The 12691-nt window shown below is 51.4% G+C and overlaps 1 protein-coding gene across 2 annotated transcripts in view; it reads left to right on the forward strand.

Annotated features, from left to right (window-relative positions):
* The window catches only part of WDR59 (WD repeat domain 59), an 84123-nt gene that overhangs the window by 40664 nt on the left and 30768 nt on the right, over nucleotides 1-12691 (forward strand). For both annotated transcript variants that reach the window (XM_084812193.1, XM_084812194.1), the window contains 5 exons: nucleotides 400-564; nucleotides 789-884; nucleotides 2493-2649; nucleotides 3966-4035; nucleotides 4492-4645. In XM_084812193.1, the coding sequence (XP_084668319.1) occupies nucleotides 400-564; nucleotides 789-884; nucleotides 2493-2649; nucleotides 3966-4035; nucleotides 4492-4645 (642 nt within the window). The remainder of the gene's footprint in view (nucleotides 1-399; nucleotides 565-788; nucleotides 885-2492; nucleotides 2650-3965; nucleotides 4036-4491; nucleotides 4646-12691) is intronic.

Below are 12691 nucleotides of genomic sequence, written 5' to 3' on the forward strand. Positions count from 1 at the left end.
CTTTCAGCCCGAGAGCTGAATTCAGTTTTGGGGAAGCTTTGGGGGGATTCATTCCAGTGGTGGGTGGGGCGTGAAGGTAAAAGTGTGCGCTAAATTTCCCAAAATACCAGCACATCAGCTGAAAGCTCCCACTGCCAGTCACTAAGCCTTCAGGGGGGCATTTCAGCTTTTAAGAATGGGTGGGGGGCCACCTGCACAAAAGCTGGGAAACCACCAAGCCTTCAGTGGGTGGGGGGAAGGAGTTGGGGCCAGGGGGAGGGGGTGTGGTCCCCCCCCCCCGGAGGAGGGCTGGATTTATCCCCTTGTAGGCTATGGCTCCTTGAAGGAAGAGCATGCCGGTGCAAATGTAACCACTAACTCAAGGCTCTTGTGACGTGTCTGTGTGCCTGGCTTTGGCAGATGGATGCCGTGAATCGCAGCTGCACAGTCTCGGTGCACTGCAGTAATCACAGAGTCAAGATGCTGGTGATGTTCCCTGCACAGTACCCCAACAATGCTGCCCCCTCCTTTCAGTTTGTCAGCCAGACCACCATCCCCTCCACCATGAAGGCCAAGCTGCTGAAGGTGGGTCTGTGTGTGAGCACCTCCCCCCACCCTGAAGGCAGGGGAGCTCTGATAGCGGGGAAGGCTCCCATGCCCAAGGAAGAGGAAGGAGGGCCCGTGGGTCTGTCCTGAGGAATCTGGGCTGATTCCTTGGTCCTGGAGCCTTGACGATCGTGCATCTTCGTGGGCAGGCTGGGGATGGGATGGACCCAAACTGTTCAAACAACATGCAGGACCTCTTGCAGATCTTGAAGGACACGTCCATGCAGAAGGTGAAGCGAAACCAGTGTTGCCTGGAGCCATGTCTACGCCAACTAGTCTCCTGCCTGGAGTCTGTCGTGGTAAGAAATGGATGTTCCCCCTGCTCCAGTCTCTCATTTTGCCCCAGACTCTTGGTCTCTGGTACTGGCACTGTTGCACTCACTTCTGCCTTTGTCTAGACCAGCCTTGGCTGGGGGATTCTGGGAGTTGTAGTCCAACACATCTGGAGGGTGCCAGGTTGGCAAAGGCTGGTCCAAATTTTCATTTCCATTTGCTACGTCTGAATCCCTCCTTCCTGCAGGCAGGTGAGAATGGAGCTTTAGAGCTTTGAAACAACTATGGAGTAGGTTAGGCCTCCCAGTGAACTTTATAGCTGTGGCAGGATTTCAGCATTCCCTTGCATTGCGTTTATTTATTTTAACAAACAATATCCCTCTTAATAAACGTAACTCAAAGCAGCTTGCAACAACTTTTAAAACAAAAACCTATCAGTATCATTTTCTTTGCTATCGTTTTTTAGCAGTGTGCCACTAAACCAAAAGTGCAGAAGGCTGGTTGGACAGAAGTGCAAAAATCCAGCTGCCTGAGAGCCACAGACTCCTAAAACTAAACTGGCCCTGGTGACTGTTGTGTTACGTGGGTTGCCGCAGAGGTCAGATAGCGGGTTTCTTTCTCCCCTTAACTTGTCACAGAAAATTTTGCTGGTTCCAATTTCGTACCCCTGACACAGGAAATGCTCATCAAACTGAGGAGGCTCATTTCCCCCATGCAGCTGGTCACGCCATGCGCTAATCCCTTTCTGTGGTTTGGACTCTTGGGAACCATATTTCCGTGTGCTGCAGGATTTGGAAATGCTTTGAAATTTCCATGCACGTGTGCCCCTAAGGCCGGGAGGGGAACTTCCTTCACCCAGAGGATAGAATTCTCTCTCGGAGAAGCTCTCAGGAGCCATGTTCCTGTGGTGGGTGGGGGCCAAAGGCAAAAGGGTTGGATGTCACTGGGTTCATGTCGCCACCTTCCAGTCCCAGGAGACAGCACTCATTTGCTCTGGACTCAGCTCTTTTTTTTGCAAGGTGAAATGTGGCTGGTCCCACAATGGTATGTTTGGTGACAGGTACTAAAGCCCCAAATATGCAAACAAAGTCAAATGCAGCCCTTGCTTTACTTTGCTGTTAGACAGGGTCCTAGAGAGAGGCAGCAAATGTACATGGGGCATGTTCATCGAAGCCAAGCAGGACTCTGGGCTCTCAGTTGAGACCATTGGAGGCCCAGAGCTTATCTTTGGACATGGCACACTAGACCAGTTTTGAGAGAAGCGTGGGAAGGGTTAACCCTGCATAACATACTCCACATGTTTTGGTCTACAACTCCCATCAGCCCTCACGATCAGCTATGCTATTGAGGGCCTGTGGGACATGTGGCCCTCCAGATTTTTGGCCTACGGGTTGCCCGTCCCTGATCTGGCTCAACACTGTCTACTCTGGATGACAGAGAGAAGCCTTTTCCATCAGCTGCTCGCTGATCCTTTCAACTGGAGAAGCCGGGGACTGAACCTTGGGCTTTCTGGAGGCAAAGTGTGTGCTGTGCCCTGGAGCTGTGCTCCCTCCCCAGTCGATGGGTGCATTGGCTTTGTAGTCACGAATCCAGTGGCCCAGGTGAAGTGCATTCCATCCGTTCTTATGTTTCAGAACCAAGAGGGCAGCTCTTCCAGCAACCCCTGTGCACTCCCGAACTCTGTGACACCGCCTTTACCGACCTTTCCCAGGGTCTCCAACGCCTACGGTTCCTACCAGGATTCCAATATTCCGTTCCCACGCACCTCTGGAGCCAGGTTCTGTGGGGCAGGTTGGTTGAGTCATAATGTAGCCGTGCCAGAGAAGAGCAGAAAAATGGTCAGAGCTCCTGGCGTGGATGTGTTTTGGGCTGCCACCCAAAGGAGGGTAGGGGGAGATGAGGCTGTGGGTCCTAGTGGCAAGGGGCACCATTGAGCCCCTCACCCTGTCCTTCGTCTGTGCAGCAAGCTGTTTCCTCTTAACGCTTTGACTCATACATCCAAACAAAGGAGGTGATTTACACTGTTTGCGGACAAACCTGACTTCTTCAAAATAGACTTGGACAAATTCATTAATGTATGATTCTGGGATCTAGAATTTTGCTTTAGAACCGCCGTTTGCATGATGGGGATTAGTAGCCAATGTTTTGGGGAAGAAGGTATTCATACATTCCAAGGTTGCAAAGAATAGTTAGATGTGCACAATATGAAGTGATACCAATTTTTTCAGGTTTGTTATGTGATCAGTGTCCTGGTGAGGAAATACTGGTCTTGCAGGGATTTAACATCTATTGAAAATTGTTATATCTACTCCTTTAGTAAAGGATTGATAGGAATAATACACTTGATTATAACAGAGCTTGCAGAAGGAACAGCCATTAAGGTTTTAAAAAATGGGGAAGGATTTACCTTATCAGACATTTAGCAATGGATTGGTGAAAATATGGTAAAAAGCCCAACTGCAATAAATTTGAATATTTTAAAACGTTACATCAATGATTTTATAATGTGTTAAATACAAAGAAGATATACGGTTTAGAACATGATAGATGCTGGAAAATATGGTTCCTGTGGAGCAGAATATATGGATATTTTTTGGCATTGTGTTAAAGGCAAATCTTATTGGAATCTGGTTGTGTTTTATACTGAGCAAATAATGGGCTGGTTTGCATGATTATCACAGCCTACTGTGGCTCATTTAAGCCACAGTGGATTGCAGTGTGTGCCAGAAGTCATTTTGAATATTCAGTCCCTAGTGGGGGGTGGCCGTGGTTTCCCATGTTGTCTGAACCCGGGCAGCAGGGGTTGCTTGAGGGTTAAACAGCCCTCAAATAATCCATGGTCTTTTGTAGGGTTATTTGTGGGTTTAATGATCCTATCATTAGTGCTCATCTACTTGTACAAGTGGCATTGAACTTTACTTTAGAGCAGGGGTGGGCAAGTTGTGGCCCTCCAGATGTTTCAGCCTGAAACTCCCACTATCCCTCACCGTGGGTTCTACTGGCTAGGACGAATGGGAGCTGTAGGTCAAAACATCCGGCGGGCCACAAGTTGCCCACCCTCGCCTTAGAGGCGATGTTCTTCAATGTGGGGTGTGTGGTCTTTGCAGGGTACCTGGTGTACTTCACACGGCCAATGACAATGCACCGCGCAGTCTCACCCACAGAACCGACTCCCCGGTAAGTACATGGGCCAGGCCAGGAAATTACACTGATAGAAACTGTCCCAGTGCTCAGAGGTGTGAGTGTTGGTGGGTAGCTGAAACCCTCTCTCTCTCTCTCTCTCTCTCTCTCTGTGAGATTGCAGGAGAGGGAGTTTCAGCTGAGCTTCATTATGGCTCCTGGGAAGGGTCCACAGCTCCGTAGCAGAGCTCGTGCATTGCTCACAGAAGGCCCCGGGTTCATTCATTCCTTGCGACCTCCGGTACTAGGCCTGGCAAGGAGCCCTGTCTGAGACCTTGGAGAGCGGCTGTCATTCAGCATAGGCAGTCCTGGACTGGATAGCTCAGAGGCCTGACTCTGTAGACTCGGCTTCCTCTGTTTGCGTGATGCTGCAGCAGCCTTTGCTCCAGTCCCAGCGTGTACTGCTTGGTACTCTGCATGCCCGGCGTTCAGGGATGTGTTTCCTGCCTTCAGGTCCCTGTCGGCACTCTCGGCCTACCACAGTGGTCTCATCACTCCCATGAAGATCCGAACGGAGGCCCCTGGCAACCTACGCTTGTATGGTGGGAGCCCTACCCGCAGCGAGAAGGAGCAGGTCTCCATCAGTTCCTTCTACTACAAGGAGAGGGTAAGCATGCAGCCAATGGGACTTCCGGTCTGCTTTGCCTTCAGCCGTTTGGGTCAAGCCTGTCAGCACTGTTGCCCATAGCAGCAGTCTTGTGGGTGGGCATCTTCCTGTCCTGCCGTCGAGCACCAGAGGCCCAAGGAGCCCCCTTGGAGATGCTGTGCTGCCAAGAGAGCACGTTGCTCCCGCCGGCACTCTCAATTGTAGCCGCTGCGGCCTCTGTTCAAAAATCAGCTCCATCGTTCCGTCGTCCATCGCGGGAAAGGGCCTGCTGTCTGCCATCGGGGCTTGTCTGGCCGGAAACCTTCCATGCATTCCAGTGGTCCCTGCGCTGGCTGCTGCTAGGTGCAAGAACTCTGCCGTGTCCCTGCCAGCGGTGTGGAGTTTGCGTGCAAAGCTGCATGGGCGGGGCAGCGGCACTGGGGCAGGCCTCTGAGCACGTATTGCACTGGGGTCCGAGTGGGAGGAAGGGAATGCTGAGATGCCAGCTGGACAGAGCTTTCCATCTTAGACGGCAGACGCTTGCAGAGCAGCCCTCCCCAGCCTCGGCCCGCCAGGGGCTCAGTACCTCAGCCCCCATCGGCTCCAGCCAGTACGGCCAATGGTCAAGAATGCTGGGCACTGTAGCCCAAAACATCTGGAGGGCACCAGGGTGTCTCCTGTAGGGATCCTCTGGGTTGCCAAAGCTACAGCACAGCTCCCCCCCCCCCCCGGCATCCTTGAGTGCAGAGAGCTGGGCCTCTTGACCTACTTGGGCTGAGCAGCTCCACTGCCCATGGATACTTGTTATGTGTCTCAGGGCAGTCTGGTCGCATCCAGGCAGTGGCAAGATGATTCCTGACCTGTTTTGAACTGCGGGATCCTTCATATAATGCAGCTCTTTTGGGATGGAGCTGCAGTTTCCCTCTTGGCTGAGAGCAGAGTCCCGCCCTGGCGCATACGGTGGCCTAAGAGGATTGTCTGAAATGGGAGCTGAAAGTGCCTAAACCAGCCTTCCCCAATCTGGTGCCCACCAGACGTGTTAGATTACAACTCCCAGCATGCCCACCCAGCATGGCCATTGCCTATGATGGTAGTCCAACACATCTGGAGGGCACCAGGTTGGGAAAGGCTGCTCTAAACTGAACGGGCCCAATACTGAGTGCTGCTACCTGTTGGAAGCTGATATGCTTCCAACTGTAGTTCAGGTCTTGTTCTGAGCTGGTCACAGAAGGCAGCACAGCCCACCTTTAAGGGCTTCACTTGCCCGAAGCCAGTAGGTGGTGAATGCAGCTTTGCAAAATCCAGTGCAGCACAAAGATACCCCCAGCAGCTGGGCATGAGCTGCCTTGGGCCAGCCAGATTCCCAGGGTTGGGTCCAGATTTAATCTGGATCAGCTGCACTGGCAGAAATGGACTTCCCAGCCCCCTCTTTCCCACGGCAGCCCCTCTGAAAATGCTACACGGAGAGTCAGGAGACCCTGATGAATGGGGCGAGCTGGTGTGTGGGGGTGAGGATCCCACAAAATCGGGAGAAAGAAGCCTTCTTGAGGAAGGCTGAGTCTGCAGGGGAGCCCTTTTGGAAGGAGCATCTCCTGCTAAAGTTCTATCCAGTAATAAGTATTCAGGGGCCAGTCAGGGCTTGAAATGTCCTGGTGATGCCTGACTGGGATGTCTGACTTGCAGGCTGGTTTTAAAATTGCCTTGTCACAGTAAACCAGCCAGAGTCTCCTTGAGTTCTTTCCTGCTGTGCTTTCTTACGTTCCTGGGCTTTGGTATGCCAAACTATGGGAAGCGTGGAAGCAGTGTGCGGATGTGCTGCGCTGACACCCAGGAAACGGTCCATGCAGGCTGTGATGGTCCCAGTATGATGCAGGTGCAGGACTGGACCTCTTCACATCCTTTTGAATGCCTCAGATGGTGTTCCACGAGGTGCTGAGCACCTGCTGGGCGCTGAAGGATGCCACACACTCCAGTGCCCTCAGCCAGAATGCCTGTATCCTGCCATTCAACCACTTGCTGGACAGCTCTCAGTGCCATTCAGGCACATGCCCTAAAGAACCATGTAATGCATGGGCTGGCATAGGCTGAAAAGCATCTGCCACAGCTCCCCCACCCTAAGGAAAAGACCCTCTCTTCACTAGCCTACTTTCTTCTCTGATGGTGCTTTGTGGGAAACGTGGCAGTTTTCTCTCGAGGATGGTGCAGATCTGTTCTGTCCAGTGAAGTCAATGAAATGGCCCTAAATATACCTGGGTTTGTTCTATTCCTGGGTTCTCTGAGTAGGTGTCCATGGGCATATGGACACCTCTGTTGCATTCGCCAGAATCCTTGCCCCTCCTTAACTTTACTTTATTTCTTTAACTTTTTTTTAACTGAGAGGGTGGCTTTGCTGCAAAGCAAAGTGTTCCCCTCCAGCGCCATCTTTATTTGAGTTCAGTTGGGGTTTTTTGGAGCTCAGACGCCACCTCTTGCCATGTATTTAGGTCCTTGGGTAAGTTACTTTTCTTCTAGTTTTGTCATTTTGCCTTCTGGCAAATGAGTGTTTTGTCTCCAGCCATGGCAGCCATTTTGTGAGAGCACCCATGACTCTCTCAAAATTCAAAATCTGCCCACTACCCCCAGAAGTTTAGAGACCCCTGTTTTATTTCTTTTTCTCATGCTTGTAAGACAAGCTCCTGTAACCCAGACACAATTTGGGACATGGGGTGGAAAGGTGGAGAATGGTTCTCAGTTTGGAAGAGGTGGGGCAGTGGAAGATAGTATTAGCAAGCCTGTTCCTCTGTCCGTTTCCGTCATGTGCTGTGCCATAGCCAAAAAGCAAATATAGAATCAAGGACTTTAGGCCACACTGACTAATAAGCAGCCCCATGAAGTCCAAGCAGATCTTGTGTTAAGCTGTGAGCCATTCCTGTGCAGGATGAGATGGTACAATTCTGGACTCCACTACTTTAGGTTGTGGAGCGTGGGGAGGCTGTCATATTTTTGAATACTCATGTAAAAAGCCCCCCACTAATAATGAAACTAGTGTAGCCTTCTATTTTACGACGTGGAAGATTTTTTTAAATGTAATCAAAAGTGGTATAGTCCAGTAAAGTGGTATAGTCCAGAATTCTGCTACATTCACCTAATGTGTGAATCGGCTCTGAGATCCTACCTGCATGTTTCCCTTACCACGTGAAGGCAGCTCAAATCTGCCCAATAGGAGTACTGCATGTGGCACCTGACTAAAAGCATAGAGCTGGAGGCATCCAGGCGAGATGGATCCGCTTCGCCTTAGAGGCTAATTCTCCTTGCTCCCCCTCCCCCTTCGTTCCGCTGAAAAATTAGTTGCTAAAGGAAAAGAGATAAGCAGAGATAAATGGACTGAGGGTGGCCAGTGGATCCTTCTTGTATGTGTGTTTGACTCGGTGGAGAAAAGAGACAGAGTCAGAATGTAGAAAACATATAGATAAGTATATTTACCCACGGTGGCTTAGTGGTTAAGACGCTGAACTGCAGACTGGAAGGTTGGCAGGACAGCAGTTCGAGACCCGAGTGCTGCGTGACGGAGTGAGCTCCTGTCTTCAGTCCCAGCTTCTGCCAACCTAGCAGTTCGAAAGCAAGAAACTGCAAGTAGATAAATAGGAACCGCCTCGGCGGGAAAGGTAACAGCGTTCCGTGCACCTCGGTGTTCAGTCATGCCGGCCACATGACCACGGAAGCGTCTTCGGACAGCGCTGGCTCTTCGGGGATGAGCACCGCACCCTAGAGTCGGACACGACTGGTTGGGGACACCTTTACCTTTTAAGTATATTTACATCCTGAGGGTTTGCCTCTTTTTTTCTGTCAGGTTATTTTGGATGTTCTCCAGTTCTGTGTGTTTGACTGCCATCTCCTTGAGTTTGCTCTGCTTTTAGTTGGGGGAGCCTTTGGAACTGCCCAACAGGCAGATCTGGGCTGCTTTCACGGGATGAGTATTGAATGAACCCCCCTGAACCTGGGAGGAACCTGCCGCAGAACCTGGTGCCGCAGAACCTGCCAGCATAGGGGAGTTGTGGTCCAACACATCCAGCAGCTGCTAGGTTGGGAGCGGGCCCTAGATTCTTCGAAGGCTGAATCCACAGGATCTGCCCTGCACAAGACTGTTTTTCCCATGCTTTCCCTAAATCCCATTCAGGAAGGGCAACGAAGACATTTACAGATTAAGGCTGAAATCACACGGGCTGTTAGAATTGCCGTTAGGTGCACTCTGCCATTTTCGAAAGCCGTAGACAAATGAGAAGTTGTAGTCATTGAGCCCTTTTTTCCTTTGCTTTGTAGCCTCATCAGCTGGAGCACTTTGCGCATAATACGTGGCCGCAAATATGCAACACCATCTGCAAACTCCTTGGGTGCAGTCGCACCCTAGAGAGCATCCCTGCATAACGCACCTCTGTGTGTGTGTCGCACGTGTGCATTAAATTTTTACACGTACAAGACATTTTGCGAGTGTATTTTTTAAAAAAATGCAATGTGAGAATTGGCCTTAAAAACCTGGTCTTGCATCTTATGGTCACGAGGGGTTTTCTCTAGCAGCGCAACGGGAGCCAAGTGTCCAGGCGGTGGCCAGCAGGCTCACCCTGCAGGGCTGGCTTCCCAGGCTACTCTGTGTCTCCTTGGAACTGGAGGGTTCTGACTTTGGAGTCACTGTCGGGAGCACCTGCCCATGCTTGAGATGTTCTCCATTAAGTTACAAAAGTAGAGGAGATTGGCACGGAGCAGGCTTGGGGTTTGTTGGAGGCCTGCTGGAAGCGTGTTTTGACAGCTCGGCCAGGTTGCTTCTGTTCCGGGGGGGGGGGGGGGAGCAGTCAGAAGTGGCTAGAAGTCGCCTGCTGCACGTCGAGGGTCATGGGATCTGCGGCTGCTGCTTGACAGCCTGGCAGGGCTGGTCAAGGCTTGGCCTGTGGCCAGGGATAGCTGCTGGCTGCAAGGCAGACACTGATAGCAGCCATCTCTAACCTGGCGCTGGCTGGGGGGTGCTGGGAGTTGTAGTCCAAGCCATCTGGAGAGGGCCAGGTTAGAGAAGGCTCTGTTATTGGGTTACCTCCTTTACATGCCCCACCTTTCCACCTTGGCCTTGCTGACTGTGACCAGTGAGACCTCATCTGCTGCCATGGGACAGGGAGCATTTCCAGCTGGGCCAAGGTTTGAATCTGCACTCCTGCAGCACAGAGCCCCGTGATCTCTCAGCTCAAAGTTTCTCAGCTGTGTGTTCTTTTCTTCCTCTTCTCTTTTCTTTTTTTTCCCGACGGCTCTCCTTCCCTCCTCTTCCTCTTCCTCCCGGGCGTAACATTCTCATGCGCAGATGTCTCCTTGCTCTGCCAGACGGCGCTGGTCCATACAAGCGATTAACGACTTCCCGGTACTGTGCGCTGTGTTACTGCTGCCCTTGACTGACTCTTGTCCGCTGCCTTGGGCCCAAGAATAACCTGCCACTTGCCTGGCTTTGCGTAACCCGGATTGTAGCTGCAGGAGGGGGCTTATCCTTTGCTTATGTAGTCCCACAGGTTTAGTGGTGGCATTTCTGAATTGGCCGAATCTCCCGGCGCAACCAGGATGGCTGTGAATACAGTTTGGTAACGACGGGGGCAAGATAATAGGCCCTGTGTCAGAGATGTTGGTAGGGAGAGGGCATATTCCTTCTAGTGGCACCAGGTGTTGAATTCAGCTAAGAATCGCAGCTCTCAAGAGCTGGGGTAACCTAGCAGCTAAGAGACTGAACAATGACCTGGGGTGTCCCTGATGCGAATATTACTTCTGCTGTGAACGCACTAGGAGCCGTAGGCAAGTGCATACTGTTTCAGCCTCTGCTTTGCATCTGCATTCTGGGGGTAATAATACTGGTCTACTTTATGGGGTTGTGAGGATTCCCACAAGCTAATAATATATCTGAAGCAATTTGAACACCCAGAAGAATGGTACAAATGCTAACTATTATTATTCTTGCCCTTATGTGTGTGGGAAATGGCTGGTGCCTCTGAGAAGCTCAGGATGTGACTGGACGGGACTTCTGGTAGTCTTGAGGATGGGGCTTCAATGGTCTATAGACTTCCTTGCCTTTCCCTCTGAGAATGAATTATGCAAAATATTTGAGCTGCTCTGATTTGCATAATTTATATTGAACACTAAATTCAACTTTTCTGTGTTCCCACTGTGCACGGTATTGGTTTTAGTTTTAAAAGCAGGCCCAGCCCTCCTCTTGACTCAGCCTCTTTCGTTCGTCCCCCCGATCATGAAACCCCCTTTTGCGTGGTCCCTTGAAACCCACCCAAAACGTTAATCAGTGTTGCCCACTGTTTCTTGTAAGGAAAACCATTTTTGAGAGCAGAAAAACGGAGAGGGGGAAGTTCCATGCACGTTGCGACGCTCTTTGGTTTGTCAGCATAACACGTGCTTCTCATAACTGTGAAGCCCCTGCTGCTGAGTGGGGAAGACTTTTAATTCTTGAACCAGCGGGGATCAGGGTGTAGTATTTTAGGGCTAGCAATAAGCCTGCCAACTTTGCTGACTCCGGGCAGGCAAAGGCACACAGTGCAGCCCGTTTTGGGCGGTGTGTGTGTGCTGAACTTCCCAGGTCCGTGATCTTCACTATTTTTCAAACAGGAGCCACAGATCCCCTGCCCCCCATAGCCTGGGAAAGGCCCTCAAGTGGTATCTGCTGTCCCCCCCGCCCCCAGCAAGAGGCGATGCTACGCACCTGACTTGGTTGAAGTACGCACGTCATCCCTCCATGTCATCCAAGCCAGGCCTCGTCAGCCAGTCACCAGGCAGGCAAATTCCGACAGGCTCACTTGGTCCTTGGATTGGGGTGGGTCTTTTTCTCATCACTGAGAGAGTGCCCTGCTCTGCTCAGCGCTGCAAAATCTCCCAGCGCAGGTCCACGTTGCGCTCCCTTCTCACGCTCGCTCGCGTGCGCGCTCTCTCTCTCTCATCCATGCATTCAGTTTTGCCTCGGGTGCCTGCGCAGTGCAGCGCTGCCGCTAGCCACCCACATTTCTCTCTGCCTCTTGGCCTCCGCTGCTCATTGGCTCCTCTTCCTCCCCTCACTGCTGCAGTGGACAAATGACAGGTTTCCTGACTCCACACCCCCGGAGCCTCCTCTGGTAGCCCAGATTGCAGCAGCCGGCCTGCTGTTATCCCTCACGCTGGTCCTTGGGGCGCCATCTGAGAGGGCTTCCTCTGCTGCTTGCCTTGCCCGCTTGCAGACGGCGAGGGGCAGTTGAGGTTGGCTCGGGACGCATCCTGTGCCTCAAGGAGCATCTTGCCTGAGAGGGGGGCAGGGGAAGCCAGTTCCCGACTCGGCAGGTGCCTCAAGTAGCTGGCTGAGTCTGGATCTGGAGAAGGGAAGGTGCAGGGGAGCCCCATGGGGCAGGGAGGGGTGCACGAATGGGGAGACAAGCTCCTCAGGGGCCACATGCCCTCAGGCCTCCAGTGTGGGTGTCCAGAGCCAGGTTGGCTCTTGGGCCAAAAAAGCTTCCCCGCCTCTGCTTAAGACCAAGGGCTGACTAGACTTCAGAGAGAATCAGAACAGGGTCAGAAAACTAAAGCACTTGCTTCATTAAATTAGCAAAACCCTTTTCTGCCGGGGCCTTGGAGGTGTATTCCCCTTGATAACTGAAGGGAGGAAAGCATTGTTCTTTTTCCCCCCTTGCTTGATATTCTTGAACCCAAGTTCCCCTGAAATCTTGTTAGAGGCCAGCAAATGTTTTCTTAGAGTCTGTTGCTGGTCTGTTGCTGAAGGGATTTTTAATGAGATGCTGTTTATTTCTTTCATTGTTGTGTTTTTAATTGGGTTTTAATGTTTTTTTTAATTAAGACGTTGTTTTTAAGCTGTATTTTACTGTTAGCTGCCTTGAGTGCCAGTTTTGGCAGAAAGGCGGGATAGAAATTAACTAAATAATAAAATAATCCGGAGGCTTTTAGAAGTAGAGGCCAGTCTGCAGGGTGGCCAGGTTCGAGGAAGATGCCAAGAGAACCTCTCCTCCTTTGTAGGAAAGTGTGAAATGTCAGGTGCTTGGACAGCAGTTGGATCTCTTCCCATTCTGGGCC

Source organism: Heloderma suspectum, chromosome 8 (assembly GCF_057233095.1).
Source record: "Heloderma suspectum isolate Gila_16-S chromosome 8, 16-S_ref, whole genome shotgun sequence".
NCBI classification, from domain to species: domain Eukaryota; kingdom Metazoa; phylum Chordata; class Lepidosauria; order Squamata; family Helodermatidae; genus Heloderma; species Heloderma suspectum.